This window comes from Prionailurus bengalensis, chromosome A1 (assembly GCF_016509475.1).
Source record: "Prionailurus bengalensis isolate Pbe53 chromosome A1, Fcat_Pben_1.1_paternal_pri, whole genome shotgun sequence".
In the NCBI taxonomy this organism is placed as follows: domain Eukaryota; kingdom Metazoa; phylum Chordata; class Mammalia; order Carnivora; family Felidae; genus Prionailurus; species Prionailurus bengalensis.
This window is the reverse complement of record NC_057343.1, coordinates 240,362,094-240,390,020: the sequence shown is the minus strand read 5'-3', so window position 1 is coordinate 240,390,020 and position 27,927 is coordinate 240,362,094. Positions and strand designations below refer to the sequence as shown.

Below are 27,927 nucleotides of genomic sequence, written 5' to 3'. Positions count from 1 at the left end.
TGGTTTTTAAGGGTTTTTTGGTTTTTGGTTTTTGCTTTAGTGTTTTTGTTTTGTTTTGTTTTGTTTTTGAGAGAGAAAGACAGAGAGAGCGAATCCCAACCAAGTAGGTTCCACCCCCAGCACAGAGGCTCACTCTGGGCTAGAACTCACAAACTGTGGGATCATGACCTGAGCTGAAATAAAGAGTCGGACACTTAACTGACTGGGCCACCCAGGCGCCCCAGTGTTCGAGTATTTTAGTGAAATATTTTTTTCCCACAGAAATCATTTATTTACAGGGTTTTTGTATGGTTACTTACTGCCCATTTTTTGAGCCACTTCCCTGCAGACATTCTGTCTGTGGTCATGTTCTTGCTGCAATTAGACTTACTTTTAATGTCTGCTGGTGCAGTTTTCCTTGTTGTAGTCTTAGAATGAATGCCTTTATCTTCAGTTTTGAAAACTATTTCACAGAGGATTTCATGTTGGTACTTACTCGAGGACATCATTGCTATGTCTGGGCCCCCACCTGGGGCTGCACCAGGGCAAGATTGGAACGAGCCTGGGACTACGAGGCAGGTGGCCTGGGGTCAGGCCAGGAGTCACCGTCTAAATGAGGAAGCAAAAGTTTCCTCCCTGCGGGGAGGTGACGTGAGACCCTGTGAGCTGTGGCTCCCATCCCTCCCACAGCCCCTCCCACAGCCCGTCCATGTTAGATGTTAGTGCCTGTGTGTGACTGCTGGTGTAGGTGGTGCACCTTGAGGACAACAGATCCACATTTCAACACCTTTATTTATCACTTTACCAATTTGACACACAATGTTAACAGCAAGCACAGGAGGAGCAGTATGCAGACAGACAGGAGCTGCTTCACTACAGGTTTGCAGGTCAGGCCTTGACAGCAGCTCTGACCGGGGACACAGTGCCTCACGCTCTGGGAGGGAGAGGAGGGCCACCCCGATCCCATACATATCCCTGGTTGAGTGCAGCTTTGAGACGCCAGCAGACGTGCCTTTCTGAGTCAGAACACCCAAGACGTCGACTCTACTCTTCACTATCACACTGATAAAGTGATACACTCAGGACTCCCTAATGGTAACAAAACAGTGTAAAAATATATTGCATATATATATAAATTTATTTCCCTTTCCTGAAAAAAACTTAGTACAAACTAGTAGTATACGATCCCTTTCAAGTTTCTTTTAAGTTGTGTGGGTTTCCTTTCTGTTTGGCTTGGTTTGGGATTTCAAGAGTCTAGAGGGAGAGAAAAAAACCTCTCGAAGCTCAGGGTGGCCACTGCCCAGCCCACCTGGGGCCATGCCCTCCACATGCCCAGGGACAGAGGGCATACCCTGAACCACCAGGTTCCACAGTGTCAGTAGTCAATCAGTGGAGGGGAGCTGTTCAGGGTCAGTGTTTTAAGGACATTCTAGCCTATTGGTAACTTCACAGTACAGCTGAATTGTCAACCTGGCCTGCATGGAACAGGTGACCACGGGGCGTCCCATGTGGCGTGGGCCGCGGGATGGGGGAGCAGCCAGCTTGTGTATGAAGAGAGCTGGGCTGGGTCCCCAGGGCAGGGCCAGCACATGCTTTTCCCGTAAAGGGCCAGATGGTGAAAATTTTAGGTGTCCCCTCCTACCACCACCACGCGACGTGGCGCAAAAGCAGCCACACGTCCTGCCCGACTGAGCACATGGGCACGGCTGGGCGCCAAAAAACTATTCACAGAAGCAGTCTGGGGTGGGGGCATGAGCCCGCTGCCGCAGGCCCTGTCCACCGAGCAGCCAGAGGGACGCCCGTGGCATGTCCTGAGCGCTGAGCACGGGGACGCAGACGCAGAGCCACACCAACAGGAAGTGGTGCCAGCGAGCCGCCTGCGCGCACTGTTCCCCGGCTTCTCGCATCGGCTGTGATTTTCATCTGCCGCAAACGTAGGACTGGGGACACGAGAGGTGTGAAAATACTCCGGTATAAATATATATCTTCTGCGATAACATCCTAAACTTACAAGATTTGAACTTCACTTTGGTAAAGCTGACTGTTACCGCCACCTAGTTGCCTATCCTATCACGTTAAATAGAAATAAATAAGTGTTCTGGTGTGATCAGTGTTAGGCACCCTCCTCCAGTTCTCCTGACACTCAGATGCTGTCAGCCCTGCCCTCCCTGGCAGAACGTGTCCTGTCTCCTCGTGCTGTGCAGTCTCTCACTCACAGATAGACGCTGGATTTCTGGGTAACCACGGTTAGTAGAAGATAATTGGCATTACATATAACATGCAGCAAAGACACACACCCTGCCTGTGTGTTCTCAGTGTTCAGACCCCGATGGAGGAGCACGCGTGTGCGTGCGCGTGTGCGTGGGCCACACGCATGCGGCGACACGTTTAACAGATTATTTTAAGCTGATGGAATGGAGAGCACTGAGGACTCGTGATGGAGTCTTTGCCACCTCCCTCTCCTTCCTGACTGAGGGAACGTCCAGGCTTTGTCTGGGGACGGGCGCCGTCTGAAGAGGCTTTGGGATTGGGCAGGGGAGACAGGGGAGACTGTAGCCCCTGTGTGGCCAACCGGACCTCCCTGCTGTGGGACGGGGTGGACCGCCAAGGGGACCCATTCACAAACCCCATGGGAAGGTGCTGTGAGAACAGTCAGGAGCGCATTGGGAAACACTGGTCACAAGTGAGCAGCTCAGCTCCACCAGACTGTGGCACTGGTGCCTTCCACTAAGAAGAGGGCTCCTGCTCTGGGGAAGGGCGTGACAGCAGGGGTCCCCGTGGGCAGGCAGATGTGTGGTTTCTCTTGCTTAGACCCCAATCTCCCAGGGTGGTCCTGGGGAGGCTGTTTTGCCTGGAAACCCCGCTCTGGCACAGAAGATGGCCTCCTGGGGGTGAGGGGGGCTGTGCATTCCCGGTACAGGCTGTGCATTGGCACGGGGACCCTCGTCCCTCGGCTCACTGGGGCATGCACACTGTGGGGGCCAAGGTCCTGCTGGACTCCAGTGTCCACGCTATGTCATGGCTGTGCTACGGGGGGACCCAGGTGGTAATGGCAGGAGGCGGAGCCCCACCGCCTCAGACGGTGCTCCCCAACATGGTGCCCAAGAGGATCTGGGAGGAGGTCTGGTTTGTGATCTGCTCATTGTTGAGAAACATTTGTCATGTTCAGAGTCACCTTCCAACATTTCCCACATCCTCCCCTTGCCTCCAGATCCTCACCGCAGTCCAGCCGGGGATACTGTGTCCTGCTTGCTTGTCCCTCCTCCAGTACTCAGTCCTTGGTTTCCCCACCTTCCCCCACCATGGGGTGGAGAGGCCTGGCTGGGCAGCTCAGGATCACCAAGGTAGAAACTAGAGACTGCAGTGAGCACAGGTGACTCAAGGCCTGCAACCATCTCAGATTTTACACACTGGGAAGTCTCAGAACCTCAGAAGCAAGCTGCTGGCGAGGCCCCACCGTGGGGGCGAGGGGGAGGACCACATCCCTTCAGAGGGGCCATGCTGGATGGGAGCTCGAGCCCCGAGCCCCACCGCACAGACAAGGGACCATCCCTAGCTCTAGCGACGACCAGCATGCCCTTTGGGCACAGGGAGGCGGGTGCGTGTGCCACCCCGGTGCTGGTCTTTATTTCACCCGCCTGTGCTGTGCACCAGGGAGTGCTCCCAACCAGCCAGCTGCCACGTTCACAGAACAGTGGCCAGGGTGGACGGGCTCCAAGAAGCATTGCCCTGAGGCTCCCATGGGCTTTTCCCAAGACCAGCGCCAGGACCACACGGCCCCACCAGTCACTTGCCAGGCTTGGTGGCACTTCTGCAAGGGGACATGTCCCCATGAAGCCACTGTGACAAGAGTCCCAATGCTTGACTCCCCTGTCCAGCCTCATGGAGAAACCAAATGCCAACAAATGCTGCTGGCCTCGGGGCCCTTTGTGGGCCTGCCTCTGTCATGTGGTTTTCTGCATTTGCAGGGGTTGGGAGAGGTTAGGGAAGACTCATGCAGAGACTGAACCACGAAGCTGAACAGCGAACAGGGAGCAGCCATGGGGACCCACAGCCCAGAGGCCCTGAGTGCAGAGTGGGGCCCCGGACAGAAGACACCATCATGCCAGCAAAGCAACTGCATGGGAAGCCTTAGCCAGCAGGGTCTCCTGGCCTAGAGACACAAACGGCAGGAGAGAAAGGGGCAGAAATGGTATTCTGTCTTCGCTGACCCATTCTGGGAACAAATACATTTCCAGTTTATTCTTAGAAAAACACAATAAAGTAAACGGTCTTGTCCTTGGTTTCCATTTTGACAACTTCAGACCGTGTTCCTCTGGTCCACTGAGGAGCCCCTCCCACTGGCTCACCTTCCTCCGGCTCCACAATGTGTGTGCGTGTGTGTGTGTGTGTGTGTGTGTGTGCGAGCATGTGCGTGTTGCAAGCACACACATGTGGGTATGTGTGAGTGTGTGTGCACATGCAAGCACCTGTCCCACCTCCCCACACCTTCATGATGTCCTGTTAGCAGCTCACTTCTGTCTTCTTGGTGCTGCTGGTTAGTGCGTTAGCTTGTGCTGCCCTCGAGGTTCCAGGGAGGGGTTTGCAGTTCAGCAGGTGGCCACCTTCTGACAGGGTCTGTCCCACTCACCCCTTGTGGCCCACCGGCCCCTTTAAAATGGACTTTTCACCTGTAAGCCAGGTAGTTAGTGTGGTCTGGTCCCAGGAGACGCTCTGAAAAAGGCCGTTTGTTGTTGGCCAGCACTGGACGTGGCAGGTGTGTTAGAAATGGTCAGTGATTTCGGGGCCTCACTTGGGGGTCAGAGAGAAGCATGCCAGGCCCCAAGCAGGAGGAGGCCTGACTGCCACCCCCGCGGCCCCCCGGGGCCCCAGCCTTGAGTTCTTCCCCAGGGAGCAAGGGAATGTAATGAAGTGTGAGGTGGCACGGGCCCCAGCGGGAAGGGCTGCTCCTGGGATGGCTACTTGCCACCCTGCACCTTCTGGTCATAGGTGCCCGCGTGCTTATAGCCCAGTACGTAGCCTGACTCATCCCACCAGGTCCACACGGCCCACCTTGCCTTTGCCCTTGCCTGATGGGTCGAAGCGTTCCTTGTGGGAGCCCGTGAACTTGGTCGTGTCTGTGAGCCGGGACACAGTGGGCGACGAGATGGCCTTCTGTAGAGGGAGAGAATGGGGCGCGCCCGTGTGAGCGCAAGGGGCCAAGTGAGCACGTGAGGCCGTCGGCAGCTGGGTCAGCACGCCCCCAGGGAGTAACACGTCCCCTGTCCCACCCCAGACCCCATGGGCTGCTGCCCTCCAGGGAGTCCCTGCTAGCCATGCTCACCATCACCCCTGAGATGATGGGGGACTTGCCCTCAATGAGCCTGTGCACCTCGCGGACGGCCTCCTCGCTGCTCTTGTCTTTGAATCTCTTCTTGGAGAGCTCTTCAAGCGCTTCCTTGAACTGCTCGAATGTGATGGTCCAGCAGGATTTCCCTCTGAGGGAGGAGAGCGCTCAGGGCCCGAGCCAGGGCCACTCCCCTCCCTAACTCACAGCCCCACCAAGTAGTGCCCCCAGAACCTGCTGACATCCAGGGACCAGGTGATGTCAGGGGACCCCTTCCCAGGGACCTGATGGCATCAGAAGACCCCTGCCCGGGGACCAGGTGACATTGGGGAAACCCTGGCCCTGCCCAGGGACCTGATGACATCGGGAGACTACCTCCCAGGGACCTGGTGACATCGGGGGACCCCTGCCCCTGTCTGGGCACCCAGTGACATCGGGGTAACCCTGCCCCCACCCAGGGACCAGTGACATCAGGGGATCCCCACCCAGGAACCTGGTGGGGGCCCAGTGGCCTTGGGGAACCCCCACCTCTCTCCCACAGCAGAAATCAAGTCTAACGTTAAAATACAGAATATGCCCCTCCCCCGCCCTGGTGTGCACTGTTTATGCCCAACAGTCGGTCGCCATGGGCAACGGCAGCAAATATAAATTGTCTTGGAAAAAAGCTTAAAGGAACCATATCCTTTATGAACAACTGGACATTAAAACAAAGCTGTTGTCTGGTTCTAAAATGGGGCGTGTGTGGCGTCCACTCAGAGAAGGAGGGAAAAAGTCAGGTCAAGAAGCTCGTCCCATCTGAACCACACAGAGGCCGAGTCCTGCCTGGGGCCACCGTGGCCCGACGTCCCTGTCATCACACGGGGACGGGGTCGGGCGGCCGCCTCGCCGATACGCCCAGCAAAGTGGTCCCAGGGCCTGTCCCTCCTCCCAGGACCCCCACTGCCCCCACCTGAAAGCCACCTGCCTAAGGGGCACAAGGTGGCTAGGGGCAGATGCAGCCCTATTCATTCCTTGCCGCAGGCCACTCACAAAATTTCAGAAAGATTCTAAACTGTGCACTTTTTATAATTTTTACTAAAAAACCATTTTTACCACTTTGGATCTCTCCTGCTAATCCATGGAGTGAGCTGTCAGGGTTTTAGAACAAGAGGTCCTGTGGGGGCGGCTCCTTGCCATTCAGGGACACCCTGTGGGTGCAGAGGACTGAGTGGGACGGCCCTGCAGATGTCCACAAGCAGATGGCCCAGAACAGCCACAATAACCACGAAGGCACAGGGACAGACCCATACGAGGGTTTCCACGGAAGAGCAAAGAAAGGCAGCTCAGCAGAGAAAGGGCCGTCTCTAAACAGCTGATGCTGGTACAGCGGGGACCCAGCCCTGCACTGTGCCTCGAAGTGCCTACAGAGACTCACTCAAAACGGGCCATCGTCCTAAGTTCAGCACAAAACCTAGAACTATAAACTTCTGGAAGAATACCTAAGAGAAAAACTTTGTGATCTTGGGTGAAGCAAAGATTTCTTAGAAACAACACCAAAAAAGTCCATAAAAGAAACAAGGAATTGGAATGCACCGAAATTTAAAACCCCACGCCCTTGAAAAGATGCTGTTCCGAGGAATACAAAATGAGCCACAGATGGGGAGAAAACACGTGCAAACAGACACCTGAAAGAGAAAGCTTTTCAAACTTAACAGGGAGAATCCCACATAGAAAACGGGGCAAAATACCCAAACCAGACGCTGTCCAGGAAGACCCCTGGGTGGCCAGCGCAGAGCACACAAAGCGCCACCGCACATGGCGAGTCCTACCGGGCCGGACGGCCAGCGTGGCTGAAGCCAGTGAAATGGCCGCACCGGGAGGATGTGGTCAGCTGGGCACTCCGACGTGGCGTCCACCCGGGGAGGCAGTATGGCAGTTACGGCTCTGAGCCCCCAAGTCTGGGCTCGACACAGGACAGACGCACCGCAGTCCCATGTAAACCACGTAGTCAGGTGTCCTTCAGCAGTGAACAGATGGACACCACACGCAGGGACTCAGAGGCACTTGACATGCCCGTCGGAAGACACGGGACACAGCCCGCAGTCAGGGATCGGGGCTGGGAAGCCTGAGCCCCCACGGGGCCTGCACTCAGAACACAAATGCCCCTTCTGTCCTCGGGTGCTGGTCCCAACCACGACCGCACAGCAGGGGCTGGTGACCTGGTGGGTGCAGGGCTTCCTCAGACCCAGTGGTGGGCAGTGGGCTCTGCCCCAACAGCAGTTGGCCTCGACCCGCGCACCCCCCCCCCCGCAAGCCTCTGGGGAAACCTTCCCCGGCAGCAAGGTTCTCACAGCAGCCGCCCCACACGGAGATCCCTGCCCTGCTGCCTGGCCAAGGCCCTGTTTGTTTGTCCTGGGCCGTCAAAGGCACTCCTGTCTCCTATTCACTCCCTGCCCGGGTGGCATGTGGATGCCAGGCCTGACGGCCAGCCCCGGGACTGGCCGCCGGAGCACGCAGCCCTCTCTGGGCACCACGGCACCAGGCGCCACCAGTGTGAGTCACTTGAGCTGGGGGTGGGGGGAAAGGCTGACGGGGGCTCCCATCAGAGGGCCACATTCAGGGCTGGTGGACACGGGCCTAAGGCCGACTCTCCCGCTCCACCTGGCCGGGCCGGGTGTCCCCAAGTGTCCCCAGCGTGATTGCCCATCAGGGAGTTCTCCCCAGGGGACCCGGCACCTTGCTGCAGAGAGCAATGCACAGCAAGTTCTAGAATGACAATGCCCGTCTCTTCCCCAGAGACACTGATCACATTACACTGCTCTCTGGACACAGAGTGAGCCTGTTCTCCAGAGTCCACAGAACTGGAGGGTGTCCCCACACTGAAACCCCCTCTCCCAGCTCCAGGCCTGGCTGGCCAGTGCCCTGCCTGCAGGCCCGCCCAGCAGTAATGGGGTCACTGATCACACACAAGGCCCCATGAGCTGGGGTTTCACTTTGCTTCCCAAGCCTTGTGTCCCCCAGGCCTCCAGACCCAACTCAGGGTGGGCAGGGGGCTAAACCCTGCCAGTGCCAAAGGTCACCTGGGGACACTGGGGCTGGCGGGGGCCCGGGCAGCCCTCCAGAGACAGGCGTATGTCCCCCCAGGGCCAACAGCAGGAAGGCTCCCGGGCTTCGGGCCAAAATGTGCCAGCACCTCTATGATTCAAGACCGATGGCACTCCCAGGGACACCTCTCCAAGAGGTGTCAGGCAGCATGCTGGGTCATCACGGAGAACTTGCCACTCAGGTGGGAGGAAGCTACTGGCCCCCCGTGCACACACACACACACACCCCCCCCCCGCAGCAAAGCCAGGGCCCTGGGTGACCTGTCCAGAGGGCAGCCTGGCTGGCCAGGATGCCAGTGCAGGCAGGAAGTGGGGTGTCAAGGGGCCACTTAAGGCCCTGATGAGGCTCAGTGAGAAGGAGGGGCCTGTGGGGAATTCCTTTGGGCTGGCAGGAGTGGGGGGCTCCTGGGGGAGCTGTCATTGTGGCTGTGATGTAGCGGCGATGCCCTCACATCATGCCTGAGCTGGGGCAGTTCCCAGGCCAGACCAGAAGCTCCAACTGCACGCTGTGCCCAAGGAGGACTGCCAGTGGGGTGCCTGGGGGGCTCTGTCCATCAAGTGTCTGACTTTAGCTCAGGTCATGGTCTCAACGGTAACACGAGTCCGAGCCCGGGTTTCGGGCTCTGTGCTGACAGCTCGGAGCCTGCTACCGACCCTCTGTCATCTCTCTCTGCCCCTCCCCTGCGTTCGCTTGCTCTCGCCCTCTCTTAAAAAAAATAAACAACAAAAAACGGAGGACCAGTTGCAGCCAGACCTTCCTGGCAGACAGTGGCCGCCCTGCTCCTACCCAGGACTCCCCCTTGCTGCTGATCCACCCGCCTATCAGGGCCTGGGCACAACCATGATGCTGTGGGTCCGTAGGGGCCGCGGGGAGGCCCCGATCCGCCTGAAGGGGCAGCTGTGGCCCCGACTCTTCCCGGCCAAGTAGGAAAAAGCCACCCTAGCGTGCTTGCTTCATGCAGGTGCCTGGGGCTGGGCTTGCCCTGTGAGGGGCAGGGGCGGGGTCCCTGGGGGCTCCAGCCACCACCCCCCGCCCCCACAACCTGCACCCCTAATTGCCATCGTGGCTATGGCAGGGGATGGGCTATGAAACAGACCCACTGAGGTCACTGAAACCATTTTTGAGCATTTGGGGAAGGTCACCTTAAAAGGACAAAAGGTGTGCTAAGACCCAGCATCCATATCAACCCAGCGAGGGGCCAAGTGTCAGCAACTCCCCGATTCCAGACACACCAGGCTGCCCACCGTGGAGGCCCTGCATGGCCTCAGGCCAGGAGAGGGCCCCCACAGAGAAGGCCTCAGCCACGTGGCCATCCTGACCCCGCCACTGACCCCAAATGCCCACGCTCACTTGCCCCCCACCTGGAGAGTGTGGGCCCTGGGCAGGCCCGGCACAGGGGAGCCCCTGTCCCTGGTGTCTCTGGGATGTGCCCGCACGCACGGGGCCCTGCCAACCTCACCCGGACCTCCCGTGGATGCCCCCGCCCCACAATCGTGGTGGAACGGCGGCGGGCAGCATCTGGACTGTGTTCTGTGGGGAAGGCTCAGCTCTGTTATTCCCGCTTCCCGCCTCGGACAAGTCCCACCACGTCCGGGCCATGGCCATGTCCCGGCTGGGGCCACAGGGTGTGTGGCAAGAAGGGAGCCGGTCAGTGGCCGACAGGCCCCAGGGAGCCCCGCCAAGGTGCTTCTTCCTAACCTGAGACCCAGACGCCAGCATCATGTTGCAGGAAACACGGCCCCTCACTCCGAACACACAGCAACCCGAAAATAGGCGCGCGCATGGGCCAGGAGGCCGCCCTCTGCCCCCCTCAGGCCGGGCCCTCCACCTGCACCCCACGCGAGCACACGGGCAGAACTGAGGGGACGCTGTCGTCCGGGCTCCCCACGCGGGGCTGTCAGGGTGCTATTCGTGCTGGATAGCACACAGGGTCTGGATTAATTAGTATTTGAGACCCACCGAGGTCTGCCCCTCGGGGCGGAGAGGGTGCCAGAAGGCTTTGTCTTGGTAACAATAGCGTTCAATCCAGACCTGGAGTGGAGCTGCGAGAAATTTGTTTAAAATTTAACACATAGTAACATCAAAACAAACAAGCGCTGCCGTGGCAACAGGACCTAAACAAAGCCTGCAGATACCCGGGCTGGCGCCACCGCCCGCAGAGCCATGGCAACCGCCTGCAAACAGAGCGGGATCTCCTCCACCAGTCAGCGGCTGTGGCTCTGCATCCGTGGCTCCCACGAGGCGAGGACGCTTCTGCCACGGCTGCCACTTGGAACAAGTGTGACCCCAGACCCCATCGATCAGGACGTGCACGTCCCGCCCAAGACCACCCTCGTCACAAGGCCAAATAAAAGCAGATCCAGACGGTCTCCTCGGGACCTCCCAGCGTCCTCTAACCCTGCAGCCTTCCCTTGGGACCCCACGACCCCGCCCGGGACACCATCCACCTCCCCTTCCGGGGACAAGGCACGATGCCCCTGCCACACCCTTCCAAGGTGACCAGCAAGCCTACCCGGGCACGGGCCCTGCCCGCACCTGCCCCCTTGTAGGGGCCCCAGTGGCCACCACAGGCCCGTGTGACTGCGTTGTGACCACAACCCCTTGCTGGGCTGGGGCCCCCCACTGCCCACCCATCAGACGACTCCCCCGCTCCCCCATGCGAGCCGGGGCAGAGACGCCAGGGGTCCCAAGGAGCCCTGGGCTCTGCAATGTGGAGCCCTCTGTGCCCAGGGGCCGGGGGCCGAGCCTTGGCCCCAAGCTTCTGAGCGGCTGACGCCCTGCCTCCTGGGACGGGGACTGCAACCAGATGGGGTTCCCTTGCGGGTGCTCACACCAGGGCCCGCGTCCCACTCCCTGGGTGGCGGGCTGCCCACGCCTCCTGCACACAGGAGGGCACCCATCCTCGGAGTGAGCCACCTCCCCACCCCCGGGGGTGTGGAGAGCCTGAGTTCTACCTGTGAGCACACATGCCTGCGTACGTGCACACATGTGTCCTGGGAGCCGTGTGCGTGTATGTGCTTCTGTGCACACGAGTGTGGGCTGTGAGTGCGTGTGTGCATACATGTGCAAATGCCTGTGCGCAGTAGCGTGGAGGCAACTTTCTGTGACAGGAATGAAAGGTGACAGAAGGAAGGGCTGCCATCACCCGTCCCGACAGTTCGACGTCTGGGCCGGCGCCGAGGGTGTGGGACCCCTGGCGTGTTACCGGCTGTGCCTTCCCAGCCCTGTTGAAACCCTCCCCGAGGGACACGGCTCTGAGGTTCCTCTGCTCCCGGGCCTGCCCATGTCTCCTGGATGCGTGTGGTTTCCCAAGCTCAGTGCTGAAGGCCTGAAGACACGCCCAGGGGAGAAATGGGGGCCATGCTGGGCCTCCTCGGGGTTCCTGCCCCCCAGCTCAGGACACGTGGGCCCCCTGGGGCTCCTGCTGCCCCCACCCCAGCAGTGTGAGCACACGGTCAACACGGCTGCCCTCCTGTCCCTCCCGCTTGGGGTGCCGGAGCACAGCTGCACCGCTGAACCGCTGAACCAGTGCTAGAGACACCTTCGGAGGCAGCCGCGGCTCCCGTCTGGCCCTGGGGGTCGGCCAACAGCGGCACCACATGCCCGAGACCGGCTGGCCGTGGCAACCGTCCACGGGAACCACACCACAGATCTGGCTCGTGTTTCTTAGCAAGGAGAGCAGGCCAGCCCCCCCCCCCACCCCCTCGGCAGAGGACACAACACCTCGGGCTGGAACCCGGTCCCTGGTGATGATAGCATCTCCAGAGTCAGGTATCAGTCCCCTTGGTCACAACCCCGGGGGCCACAGGGACGGCAAACGTGCAGACCCCCAGGTGGGGACACAGAGGGCTGGTCCCTGCCAGCTGCCAGACTGCCATCCTGGGCAGTGGGTAGAGGCAGGCGCCGTGTGGCTCCCTGGTCCCCAAAGGTCCTGAAGCCCCCAACCCGGAGATACGGGGGAAAGAACCAAGATGCGGCCCCTCCCCGGCCCCCTCCCCGGTGGATGCCAAGTAGGAACACTTTAGCACCTTCTGGGCCGAGGTGGCCCGCCCCTGCCCCTCTTGGGAATGTCCTTGACCCTGAGGCCACACTTCCCAGAGGCTCCCAGAGTCTGGCCCCTGCTCTGTGGGGGTGACCCTGGGGATCAGGCAGACCCAGCTGGGGAGCGCACAGCTTTTCATCTCCAGGGGGCAGCTTGTAGCCGAGGAGGGACTAGAAGATGCCCCAAGGACACACAAGAGAGGTCGGGAACCCGCGCCCCAGGTGCGTGGGGGTTCAGGTGGGCTGGGCCTCTGTGAGGAGGCGGGACGGCACAAGTCAGGGTCCAGCAGGTCTGCGAGCAGGGCGGCAATGGGCAGGGGTCAGCCCCGAGGCTCAGGCCGAGGTCAGTGTGACAAAGTGACCAGAAGACCCAGCACACCCCAGAGGGGAGGTCCCGCGCAGCCGAACCCCACACGGACGCTGAAGTCCAAGACGCGTGGAAGAGGGTGGGACCAGAGCGCCCAGCCAGGCACAGGGGGTGGGCAGACAGGGTGGGGGCAGAAGGGGGCACAGATCAGAGCAACGGAGGTGAGCGGGGGCAGAGGTGGGGGGCTCATTTGTCCACACCGGCTCCTCCACCGGGCGATCTCCTCAGCCTCCACAGGTAGGAGGTGCGGGGCCGGGGGGCCACAGGCGACAGAATGGACGTTTGGGCCCAGACGACGCCGTGTGGACACCCAGAGGAGCGGTCCGTCTGCTGGAGAGCGGTCCAGGTTCGGGGACCAGGGCCCTCGGGCACCAGGGCTCTACAGACCAGGGAGCCGATGAGGGACCCAGGAGGTCTGGAGTGCGCACCTGCCCTCCGCCCGGGGCCCTGCCCTCAGACACTGCGCAGGTCAGCGGGCGGAGGGGCGGGGACACCGGGCCCCTGGGGGTTCTGGCCCACACTGTCAGCAGAACATCTCCGGGGCTCCCAGGGCGTCACCTGGCCCTGGTGATGGAATGTCTACCTGGGACCCCAAACCAACCACAGAGCACCTCCCGCCCTGCACCCCACCTTTCCCTCCTCCTCCTCCCCCTGCACCCCGCCTTCCCCTCCTCCTCCTCTCCCTGCACCCGCCCTTCCCCTCCTCCTCCTCCCCCTGCACCCCGCCTTTCCCTCCTCCTCCTCCCCCTGCACCCCGCCTTCCCCTCCTCCTCCTCCCCCTGCACCCCGCCTTCCCCTCCTCCTCCTCTCCCTGCACCCCGCCTTCCCCTCCTCCTCCTCTCCCTGTACCCCGCCTTTCCCTCCTCCTCCTCCCCCTGCACCCCGCCTTCCCCTCCTCCTCCTCCCCCTGCACCCCACTTTCACCTCTCCTCCTCCCCCTGCACCCCGCCTTCTGCTCCTCCTCCCCCTGCACCCCACCTTCCCCTCCTCCTCCCCCTGCACTCCACTTTCACCTCTCCTCCTCCCCCTGCACCCCGCCTTCCCCTCCTCCTCCTCTCCCTGCATCCCGCCTTCCCCTCCTCCTCCTCCCCCTGCACCCCGCCTTCCCCTCCTCCTCCTCCCCCTGCACCCCGCCTTCCCCTCCTCCTCCTCTCCCTGTACCCCGCCTTCCCCTCCTCCTCCTCCCCCTGTACCCCGCCTTTCCCTCCTCCTCCTCCCCCTGCACCCCGCCTTCCCCTCCTCCTCCTCCCCCTGCACCCCGCCTTCCCCTCCTCCTCCTCCCCCTGCACCCCGCCTTCCCCTCCTCCTCCTCTCCCTGCACCCCGCCTTCCCCTCCTCCTCCTCCCCCTGCACCCCGCCTTCCCCTCCTCCTCCTCCCCCTGCACCCTGCCTTCTCCTTCTCCTCCCCCTGCACCCCACTTTCACCTTCTCCTCCCCCTGTACCCCACCTTCCCCTCCTCCTCCTCCCCCTGCACCCCACCTTTACCTCCTCATCCCCCCTGCACCCCGGCCCTGTCCCTTCCCCTCTGACCCTGGGCCTTGGGAGTGGAGTGCTCACTAGAATCCCTTTCCCTCAGCTGTGGTCTCCTTGGGGCCTCTGCCCGGACCCTGAATTCTGACTGGTTCCTCCTCTGGCACCAAGTCCCCTCCACCTGGTGAGTGATCTGGGTCCTGAGGGTTGGTTTTCTCGTGGGGCAGCTCTACCCTCCTGCAGCCTCCCAGCTCTGGAGGAGAAGGCTGCCCCCTTGGTCGGTGGTCACTGTGAGGACAGGCACCACTGTTTGCCCAGGAAAGCAGGCAGACCTCCCTGGATAGACACACCGTGTCTGGTGACACGGAGTCACAGCCGCTGGTGACACACAGGGAGGAAGCCATCCACCGCTGAATGTACAGGGAGGGCACAGGGCCGTCCCGGGAAACGTGCCCAGGTCACGGGGACGTGCAGCTAAGGCGTCACAGTAACTGAGATGGGCACGTGTCAGAAAGAAGCTATTTTCCCACAAGTGTGACCTACACCGAGATCGCTAGACGCCAGGCAGCCTTGGGCGCGCTGTGACATTTCTCGGGTGGGTCCCCAGGTTGGGAGGGCGGGAGGCGGGGGAGGGCGTCCTCGGGCCACAGAAGCGCCCAGAGGGACGGGGAAGGCACGTAACCACGCCGGACGCTCTCTCCAGCATCCAGGAGGAAGGACACGCGCACGCGTGCGGGAAGCACACGGGCTCACCGCTCACAGCCACCGAGTCCGCGGCGATGACGCTGCATCAGAGTTCGGGTGCGAACACCTCCCGAGGCTCGAGGGTGCGAGGCACCTGTCACGCCCGAGGGGCAGGCTTCTCAGCTCTGCCGCCAGCTCCAGGGACCCCCGCCAGCCCCGGCCAAATCCTGGGCATCGTATCCGGAGAAGCGACGGGTCAGGGGCACTGGCACATCCCACCCCCTCACTGCCAGCTGAACACAACGCCCACCGGGAGTCCTGAGTGCGAGGCCTGGGGGGCACTTACTTGATTTTGCTGAAGACGATGTCCACGTCAGTGACGGTCACATTCTTCCCATCGATGACCTGGCAATCCTTGCACAGCTTCGACCAGTTCTTGCCGTGCATCTCCCGCCCGGTGGCCCTGGTGTCCCCGTGCACGGCAAAGCGCCGGAAAGCCTCCTCCAGGGCGCTGAGCTCTGGGGCCGCAGCGGCCGCCCCTTCGCCGGCACCTTCTGTCTCCAGTGACAGCCTCTTGGCCGCTCTGTCCTTTGCGGAGTCCCCTGGGGACTTGGGGGGTGTCTTGTTGGCGGCCTTGGCAGCCTTGGCCTTGCTGTCAGCCATGTTGCTGGAAGAGGAAGGGGAGAAAGGGGTCACCACGCTTCTACAGAGCCATGCGTAGGGCAGGAGGCTGGCCGCCCATGTCACAGCGGGCACCCAGGATGGGGCAGGTCCCTCGGGCATCAAGCTACTGCCAGGCACTCTGTCCCTCCCAGCGCTGGCCCCCGCCAGGCACCCGGTGGTTGGATGAGGGCTGTCCCCAAACAGAGTCCACGGGGAAGCGCCCGATCCGGCCTCCTGTGGGCTCGGCGCCCCTCCTGTCACTCCCCTACTGGCCACTGTGTCATTGTCTCCTTCCTGGGCCACATCTGCTTGACTCTCCAGAATGATATCCTCCCAAGGGACCTGCCAGTGATGGGGAGGGAGACCCAGAACCATGGGCTGCGGACCTAGTGTAGGCACATGGCGGGAGTGGGAGTGTGGCAGACGTGGGGCCCCTCATCAGGAGCCCAGCGGAGGCTGCCCTGCCCTATCCACGGGTCTCTGCCTTCGTGGGGCACCTGATCCCCAAGGCCGGTGGGTCCCTGTGGGGCCCCCTCCCTGTGTCACGGCCAGTGGCCCAGACAGGAGCCTGAGGTGTCCAAGCCCCACCGAGGTGTGTGACGGAGCCCCCAGAAGTCACTTCCCAGGGGAGCAGTGGGTGGCCGTCCGTGCCCCAGGGGCTCGGCAAGAGCAGAGTGCCCCCAGGACACACGCAGAGTCCTGAGCGGCAAGCATGTGGTGAGTCCTCAGTTCAGTGAGCGTCCCCTCCCAGTCTGGGCTGGGGGCCCTGGCTGACCCAGAGGAAGCCAGGACGGGCACCTGAGGCCAGGGTCACCCATGCCCACCCGGTCAGCAAAGCCGGTGCAGGTCTGGACTGACGGCTCTCGAGGCCACCCGTGCCCTCTCCTCCAGGCGGCCCCCCGTGGATGCACAGGGAGCAGACCCTCTAGGCTCCCGCAGGCCCACCCAGGGACAGGAACCCGGCGCCTGCCTTGCCAGTGCCTGCCCTCAGAGGGACCCACGGCAGAGGCCGGGTGACACCCAGTTACTTCCAGTGTTATCGCTGACCCCATTTCTCTGTCTGAAAAAGGAGCTTCTTAGGGCGGAGGGAGGAGGAGTCACAGGCGTTCTGCGTGTCCTTTCCTATCCTTTGATAAGTCCATGTGCTATATGACGAGATAATGACACGATTAGTTTGTAAGAGCCCCAGAGCTCTAGCAGAGGCTTCCTGGAATTCGGAGCTGTCGAGAGAGGCCTGTCTGTGCCGACGATGGCAGCCCGGACCTGCGGGCACGGGTCTCCTGGTCACCCGAGGAGAGCCCTTACCTTGCGGGGCACAAATCAGCACACAGTGGGGGTGGAGGCCCCTCACGTGTGGCCAGGTACGACCAGGGATGCCCAGGGATCGCTCTGGCTGGCCAGAGACCTGGCGGTCCGAATGCCCTGCCCACTCCCTCCATGTGAGGACTTCCCCCAGCTCAGGACTGCCCCAAGAGTTCCCTACACGCCCACGACCCCCCACTCTGTGAAACCCTTGAGTCTCTCTCCTTGCCCTCACCTGCTTTCCTGAAAAAAACCCAGACTGTTTGGGGATGTGTAAGAATCAGGGTGGGGAGGGGGGGAAGTGAGGAGGGGGAGGAAGTGAGCGCAGGGGGGTGGGGAGGAAGTGAGGAGGGGGAGGAAGTGAGCGCAGGGGGGTGGGGGGGAAGTGAGGAGGGGGAGGAAGCAAGTGCAGGGGGGTGGGGAGGAAGTGAGGAGGGGGAGGAAGTGAGCGCAGGGGGGTGAGGAGGAAGTGAGGAGGGGGAGGAAGTGAGCGCAGGGGGGTGAGGAGGAAGTGAGCAGGGGGAGGAAGCGAGCGCAGGGGGGTGGGGAGGAAGTGAGTGCAGGGGGGTGGGGAGGAAGTGAGGAGGGGGAGGAAGTGAGCGCAGGGGGGTGGGGAGGAAGTGAGGAGGGGGAGGAAGTGAGCGCAGGGGGGTGGGGAGGAAGTGAGGAGGGGGAGGAAGTGAGCGCAGGGGGGTGGGGAGGAAATGAGCGCAGGGGGGTGGGGAGGAAGTGAGGAGGGGGAGGAAGTGAGCGCAGGGGGGTGGGGAGGAAGTGAGGAGGGGGAGGAAGTGAGCGCAGGGGGGTGGGGAGGAAGTGAGGAGGGGGAGGAAGTGAGTGCAGGGGGGTGAGGAGGAAGTGAGCAGGGGGAGGAAGCGAGCGCAGGGGGGTGGGGAGGAAGTGAGTGCAGGGGGGTGGGGAGGAAGTGAGGAGGGGGAGGAAGCGAGCGCAGGGGGGTGGGGAGGAAGTGAGGAGGGGGAGGAAGCGAGCGCAGGGGGGTGGGGAGGAAGTGAGGAGGGGGAGGAAGCGAGCGCAGGGGGGTGGGGAGGAAGTGAGGAGGGGGAGGAAGCGAGCGCAGGGGGGTGGGGAGGAAGTGAGCAGGGGGAGGAAGCGAGCGCAGGGGGGTGGGGAGGAAGTGAGGAGGGGGAGGAAGCACCCAGGTCTCACGTGAGCCATCCCCTGGGCCAGAAGGGTCAGGAGCAGGGAGCTGATAAACACCCACACTGGGTGTGGGGAGACTGTGTTACTGGATTTGCATTTTCAAAGAAGGGCCTCGAGAATTAGGGACCTGGGGACGGGGGGGGGGGGGGGGGGACGGGGGGGGAGGGGCCAGAGGGCAGCCCCTGCCAGCGGGCCCCATACAGACCTGGATGGGCCTGAGCCCCAGTGTGTGCCAGACAGGGATCATCCCGCCACCGGGAAAGGCTGTCTCTCAGGCGCCATGTGGTCTCCTCGGCCCCCACCCCCCGGGAGCCATCGAGGCCCCAAAGAGGCACCAGGCCAAGGCCCCTATTTCCAAAATGAGTCGGGCCCCAATTCAGAAGGACTCTCCCTGGCAACCTCCTTAAGCCTCGACTGCCTAAGGCAAAACTTACAGAAAAGGTGACACAGGACAGACCCCCACAGACCACTGTCAGCTGCCACATGGACATCAGCACACAGAACTGCTGACCAGGAACACTGGAATTCCCTGTTAGTGATGGTCCTGCAACAGAAGCAGGTGTGTCTGTGAGCAGGACCAGGTGTCTGTGCGCAGGCTCTGTGGAAGAGCTGCACTTACACTAGAATCGGAGACCAGGGATGGTGTGCAGAGTGGGGTAAGGTGGGGGCCGGCAGGACACATGTGTCTGGGAATCTGGACAGGCCACAGGGAAGCCAGAGCTCACCCAGACCCCTGTCCCCCAGTCCTCCACATGCTGCTGGCTTCTGTCACTCTTCCTGGGGGCTGCGTGAGCCCCTCCTCTGGCCCCATCTCCCTGGGAACCTCTGGCCTGGAGGTGAGCAGCCTCCCAGAGACCCTCTCTGAGAAATGCCAGCCCCTCCTCCTGCCCACCTGCCCCTGGGCCCCCGCTCTGAGAGGGGGGAGAGCCCACCAGTGTGACCCCACGTCCCCCAGCACACTCCCAGGCTCTGTCCTGACTCCTGAAACTCCATGTTGGTGTCCTTGAAGGAGCCAGGTCCTGCCAAGCTGGCACCCAGGTGTCCTGCGCTGGCCTCCCCGTGCTGCTGGGGTGCGGTGTGAGTCCAGGCCCCTGAAACAGGGGGAACCAGTGTCCTCCTCGGGGACAACCTGCAGCCACAAACCCAGAAGAGGCAGATATTCTTTGCTAAATAACAGGGCTGGAGTGTCCTGAAGCCTTGGAACCTATAGCGTTCCCTGGAGAATTCCCTATTTGCGTGCAGGGGCAGAATTCCCTATTTGCGCAGGCCTGTGTGGGGGCTGCTCGCCCCGCCAAGCCCCTCGGCTCCCAGAAGTGCCCGCCCACGAAAGGCAGCATCTTGTTCTGGGTTCTTGCCTTAACCTCTTCCGCTAAAGGCACAGTGCCAGCCCCTCTGGGTGCAGTGGAGTCTGCACGGGACACACTGTGTTGCAAGTGGGATTGAGAACCAGGCTCTGGGCCCCTGAGGGACACCACGGGCCCTGTAGGGGGATAGGGCTCCTGGGGGCGGGCGCATCAGAGGGAAGCTTCTGGAAGCCACTCTGGCTCTCCCTGAGCCCCTGCTCAGTGTCCCTGCTGTTCACTCCCACGTCTCCCGGATCTTGACACCTGGGCCCAGGCCAGCAAAAGCTCTAGGTGCTGAAGCCCTTGGGATGATCGCTGGGCCCACCGATGGGACGCCGGGGCCCAGGGTCCAGACCGAGACCCCATTTCTGTGCAAGAACCCTCGAGGCATGAGGACACACACAGCATGAGGGGCACCACGGCACACCCCCAATCCCGAAAGAGGGCCTCAGAACCAAGGAGAGCACAGTGGCATGGGAGGGTGGCCCCGGGTTACCAGCAGGGACAGAGGAGAAGGGGGCTTAGCCCACCTGGGCCCTCTGGGGCCCCCTGGCTCCAAGATGGCTACCCAGGCCCACACTAGCCCGTGGCTCACCGCCTGGGCCACAGGTTCTCTAAGACCTGTCCTAAGATGCTCTGCCCACAAGTCCCAGCCATGACACAGAAAACACTGAAGCCCTGAGGGTGCGGGTGCCCCGTTTCCCACACTTTACACCCTGGTCTTGGTGGGCTGAACCGGAGGGAGACTTGAGGCTCCCGGACAGATGTCCCCGGGCAGGTGGTACCCTACGGGTTGGATGAGGACACAGGTGGAAACTTCTAGCCGCTCAGTCACCCAGCGCCTGGCCCCACAAGTGCACGGCCAGGGGTCTCTGTCAGCGCCTGCAGGCAGCCTGAGGGCAAGAGGAGTGGGCTGAAAGGTGGCCCCGAGAAAGGAACGGCCACATCCTAACCCCCAGAACTGTGAATGTGACCCTGTTTGGAGAAAGGGTCTTTGCAGGTGTCATCAAGCTGAAGGTATCAAGGCGAGGTCTGATTTGCCTGGCGGCCCTGAACCCAATGACAAGTGTGGGGGTGGGGGTGGGGGTGGGGGTGGGGGTGGGGGGCGGGTCCTACACAGCCCTGCTGCAGGGGCAAGGCAGCCAGCTCCCGGCCTCGGTGGGAGCCAGAGTCACTCCACACCGCAGGCAGACCTGAGGAGCTGCCCATGGATACAAAAACTGTCCTTCACAATCCTAAACAAAACATTAACCGACAGAATCCCGTCATACTAATGCCACCGTCATAAACGCAGGGAGAGCATCTGACAGAAGTCAGCATCTATGCATCATGCGAATTCTTAGTAAATCGAAAAAAGAGGGAAACTCCTTATTCTGAGAAAAAGGGCCACCTGCAAAAAAACTGAAAAACGCCGCCACACTTGAAATATTGAAAGCGTTTGTTTTTAAGTTGGGCAAGTACTGTATTCCCCATGTCAGTACAGTAAGGCAAGAAAAGGAAATGAAGATATAAAAATTGTTAGGGAAAAAACCTCATCATCTGCAGTTTCTAGGGTTGTGCACACGCCAAACCCAAAGGGATCCCAGGACGATTATTAGCATCAATAAGTGAGTCTAGTGGTGTTTCTGGATACGTGGTCAACACACAAAAGGCCATTTCATTTCTGCATAACAGCAAAGACGCACAGTAAAAAGCATTCAGAAATGCAACATTTAAAATATGAAGAAATACAAGTTCCTAGGAACACCGCTCACAGAGGACGCACAGACAGTCAACACAGAAAACTCGGCCACTGAAGGAAACGAAAGGCCTAAATGATGACGTTATGAACATGGGTTGGAATCTACATACAGAAAGATGTCAGCTGTCCCTAAATTCAACCACAGTCTTAACTTAATCTAGATAAAAACTCCGACAACTTTTGTGTCTAGTATCCAGATGCACTGAGCTGACATACGTGGGAGAAGGGCTGTGAATACACAGTGATTTTAAAAGAAAGACAAGATTTGCTCCACGGGCATGGAGACTCGAGAGAAAGGTCTGGAAGCAAAGACAGCGCCAATGGGACAGAATCAACAATGGGAGGGGCGCCAGAGCCCAAACACATGTGCACACGTGTGTGACAAGGTGGCCCTGCGGAAAAAAGGGAGGAGCATATTTTCAGTAAATGGCAGACGCAGGGGAGACGGGGCATCGACACCACCCTTCAGGCGCTCCGAGGACTGAAGGAGGAAAGGCAAAATCCTCACGAAGGTGAGGGCTGAGGGTATCTGACGTCCTGGGGATAGAGAAAGATCCACTGCACAAGCCTCAAAAATCACTGCCCTTAAAGGAAACAATTCTAGGATGGCACCAGGCTGAAATCAAGAACTTCTGTTCATCAAAAAATATCACCGATGGAGAGAAAAGGGAAGCCACGGGGTAGGAGAAGATACAAATATGGGCTTGTCTCCAGAACCTGCAAAGGACCCTACAACTCAATGAGAAAAAGGCAGCAAGTCCAGAGAAGCAGGCAGGGGCCCCTGCCAGGGTGGAAGGCCCAGTGGGGCAGGGCCTGCAGGGTGTCAGGAGAATGGAGCCTCAGATCCCGAGGACGCGGGGGACAACTGACCAAGCAGCAGGAATCAGAACCAGGGCGCAGCGGGCCGCGCGGCCGAGGGGGCCGTCCACCCACAGACGTGCGACCTGCTGCCAGGGAAAGGGTGCAGCGAGTCCTGAGGGAGCAGGCCAGGGGCCGTCAAAGGCCGAGGGGCACAGGGCCAGGGGCCCCAGGGGCTGCCACAACTGGTCCTCCGAAGCACCGAGAAGGGGGCCACCCTAGAGCGTCTCCCACCCACCAGCTCCTGCCCCTCAAGCCAGGGGCCCTTCCAGCTGGCCGGACCATGGGACACAGCCAAATGACAAAGAACCAGGCTCCCCTGTTCCCTCAGGGGACAGGCAAACGTTCTGGAGAGACCCCACACAGAGACAGGGGAGCCTCGTGCCAGCCACTCAACCCAGACTCAACTAAGCAGGGCAGCCTTGGGTGGTCCTGTCTGGCCAGCAAACCCCTAGCTGAGGTCAGGGGGTGGGGACCACTGTCCGTGCCAAGCCCTGCTGGGTGGCAGAGTCATGAGCAAAAAGCAAATGGGGTCACTATCTTAAAGCCCTGGTTTGGGGACAGTCTGTCCTACGGTATTAAATGACGGGAGCGGGGTCGAGGGTCAGTGAGTGCACGAAGTGCGTACACCTGGATGGAGAAGGAGGGTGTGGGTGGGCTTTCTACAGACAGCTTGTGACGCAGGGCCGCAGGCACACTCGAGGAGCACCTGACTTAACCTGACTTAACGTCGGTTCTGGGCCCAGACCCACACCTGCACCGCACGCCCCACACCCTGCCCACCTGGCGCCCCCCCCTCGCCCCCCCCGCCCTCCTGTGCAGGTGAGACAGCGGGGCATGTGGGGACTGCACGAGGTCACCCGGGGGCACCGGCTGCTGGGTATTGTCCCCAGTGCAGTGGGGCTTCCCACCTGGCAGGTGCTCAGCAGACATGCAGTCACACAGGTGTGACAGGGAGAGATCTGGGGAAACGTGGCTCAGGGCCAGAGGTCACACGGAGCCCACGCGGGGGCACTGCACTTATGCCAAGAGAACCAGAGACACAGGCACCCTGGGGACATGCTGGAGACATGCAGGGACACGTGGGGACACACAGGGACATACGCTGGGGACACATGGGTGCGCCCCACCACAGAGGCAGCAGGAGGAGTGGAAAAGGCTCCAGGTGGTTTTAACATCTAGGCTTGAGCAAAGGTAAGAATCCATCATTCCTCACCACAAACCTCATTAAAAACAAGAAAAAGTCGGTGTGAACGTGCTCCTCCCAGGACCCGCTGGCAGGTCCCCCTGCTGAGAGAAGCGAGGGCTGGGGGCAAAGGCGGGGAAGGCAGAAAACTGTCACTGCCTTACACTCTATGTAAGACTTTAGACTCTTCACCAAGAAGGTCCTGTGTTTGAGCGCTAAATTACACCTCCCGGCTGACGGCCGTCCTGTGCTATTGCACAGTTCCAGGGAATGAGGAGCTTGGAAGCAGACTGACACCCCACATCAGATGAGAGGTGGGGAGGAGGGAGGAGCAGCCCCCCCCCACAGGCCGCTCCTGGGGCTCACACAGGGCCGCGCCCTCACCCGAGGCCCCAGCAGGGCCAACCCCGCACCCCGCACTCTCTGCTGCTGCAAAGGGTCCCCCTGAAGACGCACTGCTGAGGGCAGACACCAGGGCTCTGTCCTCACCCAGAAAGGCTGGAGACCACGTCTGAGCCCCAGGTGCAGGTGCGCTCCATCCCCCCACCCCCTTGAGGTAAGGCTGCTGCTTACACACAGGCAAGTGTCTGCCAGGTCCAGGGTCTGTGGGCTCAGGGGCACACCGCCCCGCCCCCACCGCCCTCCAGCTGGAGCCACGCTGAGCCCAGAGAGGACCTGACACTTCAAGGTGCAGCAGGGCCCTTGCCTTGTGGTCCCAAGATCCCCAGACATGCTCCTCCTGCCTCACCAGCAACATCACCAGCTATAAATAGGCCTGGCTTCCAGGCATCGCAGCCTCTCCCAGAGGAAGCTTTTCATTCTCAGTCTCTCCTGCCTGGAGCACTCTGCGGCCCTGAGGACCGTCTGGCTGCTAAAAGCCTTCTCTGCATCCTCAAGCAGTGATGAGTGATTTAAGTTTCTTTAAATTCTCCTGTGATTTACACATTTTCCACCATGAGCATTTATAACCTTGTATACACTTTTACAACAGTTATTTACTGAGACTTCAAAGGATTCGGGAAGAGGAGCCAAACAGCACCAGGGAGATAAGAATACATCCAAGAGAGCTTCCCATGATCTCCATCACTTCATCCTTCCGCACTCACGGAGAGGGATTTTCTAATGTAGCACTTAAGTTATGGTACCTTTCTCACTCATGGAACCCTCTGGAAATCAGGAAAGCGGCAGACACTTCCGCCAGGAGAATGCACATACCCTCCTACCGCAGGCAATTTGCAGACAAATTCACCAGCACCCCTTCCCCCAGAACCCTCGAGGAGCCCTGTAATTTGGACCATGTGATGGGAAGAGTGGCTGGTACCAGAGACAGGGTCACAGAATCCAGCTTAATTAAGGCATCAGTCAAACCGCTGTCTCGCTGCCCCACCCCCATTTCCTGCTTGTTCCAAGCTCTCTCCCCATCACTCCAAGCCTCTGTGGTCCCAAGGGCACTCAGGATCCAGGTTGGCCTTTACCAATCACCTCCTAGGAGTGCGGGGCTGCCCTGGATTATGCAGAGCTCCCCCCGCCCCCCCCCCACCTCCATTGGGTCCTCCCTGAGAGGCTGGCCATGGGGAGTCAGGACAGGCCTGCAGAGTGGGACATGGGAGCTGGGTCCTTTATCCAGCGTCCCCGAGACCCTGCCGATATCAGGTAAATTAACCACTAAATACGCAGATAGATGGCCACACTGTCAGCTTACCCTAAACGGTGTCTCATCTTCAGAGACACCAAACGCCTGTCGAAACAGTCATGAGCAGAGTGGCAGGAATGGATTTTCTCCCCAGCTCATTTCAAGGCTGCATTTGTGTAACGGAAACCGCAGAATAAAGGGTTTCTCTGGTCCTGCTGCACAGGTGGGGCACTGCTCCCCAGAGGTGTGTGAGCAAACCTACTGGCAGCGGATCTCTTCATCCTGACTGCCAGGTTCTATGCTCACAGGCGATAAGTGAATGTGTCACCCTCCGTGGAGGCTGCTGGAGTCGCACAGTGAGCGGCAGACACTGTCACCTGGCATGATAACGGTGAAGCAACTATGACCAGAGAGGGGCCTAGGACCCCGAGGGGGCGGCGCGGTCCTTGTCAAGGGACCACGCTCACTCTGGGCTCTCTGCGTGGCCCCGGGGCTCCCGGAATTGGGGCTGCGGGGCACTGGCTTCATTACACACCCTCTAAGCCCTAATTCCCTTCGGTCTTGCCGGCGGCGACCACCCCAGGCCCGGGCGTCCGCGTAGCGGGACGTGGGGAGGCGGCAGCGGCGGCGGCGGCGGGGAAAGGGGCTGCCGGCAGACGGGGGGGGGGGGGGGGGTGCGCGGCTTCGTCGCGCGAAGCGCTGCCGCCCAGACAGGCCTCAGCGCCTCATCCGGGGCCCACGCACCAACCACCTGTCCCTAGCGGCGCGGTCGCCCCCGCTCGCGCCCCTCGCGCCCCCGGACCCACGCCCCCGACGCAGCCCCCGGGGGCCTCAGCGCGCAGCACCGACCGCCGGGCAGCCCAGGGCCCGGGATGGGGGCGCAGGGACGCAGGGGGCCGCAGCCACGAGGGGGCGTGGCGGGCGCAGGTGGCAGGCGCGGCGGGCCCGGGCGGAGTGGGTGGTCCTGCGTCCAGCGCCCCGGACCGAGCTCTGCGGACGCTTACCTCGGAGATGCGGCCACTGCAGCGAGCGCCTCCGCCACTCGGCCGCGGGCGACCGGTGTCCGGCGAGCTCCCGCACCCCCGCCGCCCCGTGCTCGCCAGCTCCGCACCGCGCGCCCCGATGACCCGCCACGCACCGCGCGCTCATTGGCCCGCCACGCCCCACGCGCTCATTGGCCCGCCCCCGGCCCGGCCCGCCCCGCACGCTCATTGGCCCGCCCGCGGCCCTGCCACACTCCCGGCCCCTCCTGGCCCGGGGAACGCGCGGGGTGCACGGAGGCAGGTGGCCTCGCGGCTCTGCCTTACAAAGCCGGCGCGGCGCAGGGGCGTGGGAACCCCGCAAAGGAGGCGAGCCCGGGGCGGTGGGCTAGGGGCGGCCGCACCTGGCCCTCCGGGACCTCGGGAGGCTCGCCCGCATCCCCACGGCAGACAGCACGCGAGCGGACGGGCCTCCGGGAGGGGCGGGGGGACGGCGGGGCGCTGGCCTCTCCGCGGAGACTCGGGCCAACGAGGAGGCCCAATGTGGAGTGGGGTCGGGGTCGGGGGTGCGGGCTGGGACCTCACGGAGGGGGCGCAGGGAGGGCCGGCGGGGAATGGGCCTCGTCCCGGAGATTGGGAGCAGCCGGAACGTGCAGCCGCGCCTGGGTGCGGTCAGGCCATGCTGGGCCCCGGTGCAGCCAGGGCCGCCCTCCCAGGGACAAGCAGCGGCTGCATTCCCAGCGCAGCCAGGAGACCCTTTTCTTCCTGCGCTCGAGGTGGGCCCGTCCTGCCTACCTGCGCACGCAGATCCGGAAATCTTCCAATGTCTCCTGCTCTTTTCTGGCTGAGGCCTGCTGCCCTTCCTCTCCAGGCTGGCCCCACTTGCTTAGTGCTGGGGCTTGGGGTAAGGGTCTCCCTGTCTGTCCTGCAGGACACCCTCCAGAAGAGAAGGCCGGTCGGGGGGCGGGGTGTGACCCTTCTTCCAGTTTCATTGCTGTGGCTCCCTTGGACCTCGCCAAGGAACCACTATCCCAGGTTCTGCCCTCCCCTCCTGGCTACAGAACCCCCACCCACATGCCCACCCACTCTCTGTCCTTGGTCCATCTGGCACCAGACCCCCGCCCCCACCCAGGCTCTGTCCTTAACTCTCCCAGCTGCAGAGACCCGCCCCCCCCCCCACAGGCACACACATACACCCCCTCCAGACTCTGCCCTGCTCTCAGAGCCCCATGAATCACAAGTGCCAGACTCTGCAGGTGGGATGCAGCTTTGGGGCTCACCTCAGAGATTCCAGCCTGCTCAGAGCCTGCACAGGCAGCTCACCAACCAGAGAGGGGGCTATATGGTGCAGGCTCTGACTCAGACCACTAGGCCACGGTGGGGAGGACGTGCTGTTCCTGACATTTTGGGAGCCAGGGACAGGCAGCCCTAGGGGCTCAGCCCCACCCCAGCCCCACAGAGGTCCTGGGTTCCACATGCCTCCTTTCAACCCTCTAGTTTCTACTTCCGCTACCAACTGGTAGAAGATGGGCGACCGTCTAGAGGTCTGTTCGTTGAGACTCAGGGTTCTGTTTGTTCAGGTCGGAGCTGGACAGCGTCTTCGCTGCATCCCACTCAGGCCTGAGCACTGCTTTCTCCTGGACATCACTACTAATGATGCAAGAGGAAGAAAGAAAAACATTGCACACTATGTTCCCACTGTCGTATCGGCCAAAGGTGACCGTTGAATCCATTTTGCAAGAGCTGTTAGAGCTCTGACATAGACACAGGGTAATCTGCCAACGGAGGTGGGCCCCAGGTTTCAGGAGCATAAATGTTCAAGGAGCATTTTCCCTGGGAAGGAGAGGCAAGGCCTCGGGAGATGGGGACACCCTCAGGGCAGGGCGCTGGGGGAGCCCTCAGGGCCAGATGGGCAGAGTCACGGCCCGCGGAGGTCCTGCCCCCACATTTCAGGCTGGCTGGCGCCCTGCTTCTGGAGGGTGGAGACAGCATCACTGTCAGGGCCAGCTATACATACGGGGCCTGGTCAGAATTCAAACTTGGGGCCCCTTGTGTAAAAATTAGTAGCACCCCCAAGATGGCAACAACAGCGTATTGAACAGAGCTCAGGG

At 61.3% G+C, this 27,927-nt stretch overlaps 1 protein-coding gene across 2 annotated transcripts; it reads right to left on the bottom strand.

The window, feature by feature from the left end:
• Positions 1 to 753: 753 nt before the first annotated feature.
• Positions 754 to 25,945, bottom strand: LOC122495867 (tubulin polymerization promoting protein). Of its 2 annotated transcripts, none has more exons than XM_043601936.1 (4): positions 25,841 to 25,945; positions 15,299 to 15,619; positions 5,303 to 5,456; positions 754 to 5,133 (listed from the first exon to the last, which is right to left on the bottom strand). In XM_043601936.1, exons 2-4 carry the CDS (start codon positions 15,613 to 15,615, stop codon positions 5,005 to 5,007), a joined length of 600 nt encoding a protein of 199 aa, XP_043457871.1. In that variant the 5' UTR covers positions 15,616 to 15,619; positions 25,841 to 25,945; the 3' UTR covers positions 754 to 5,004. The 2 variants fall into 2 exon arrangements, with proteins under 2 accessions (XP_043457871.1, XP_043457864.1); XM_043601929.1 differs by lacking the exon at positions 25,841 to 25,945 and adding an exon at positions 24,906 to 25,185.
• Positions 25,946 to 27,927: the final 1,982 nt, after the last annotated feature.

Excerpts from the sequence above, each read along its gene's own strand:
- LOC122495867 (XM_043601929.1), bottom strand. Across the intron at positions 5,457-15,298 it reads ATCGTCTTCAGCAAAATCAA|AGGGAAATCCTGCTGGACCA; the intron begins GTAAGTGCCCCC and ends CTCCTCCCTCAG. Across the intron at positions 5,134-5,302 it reads CCATCATCTCAGGGGTGATG|AAGGCCATCTCGTCGCCCAC; the intron begins GTGAGCATGGCT and ends CTCCCTCTACAG.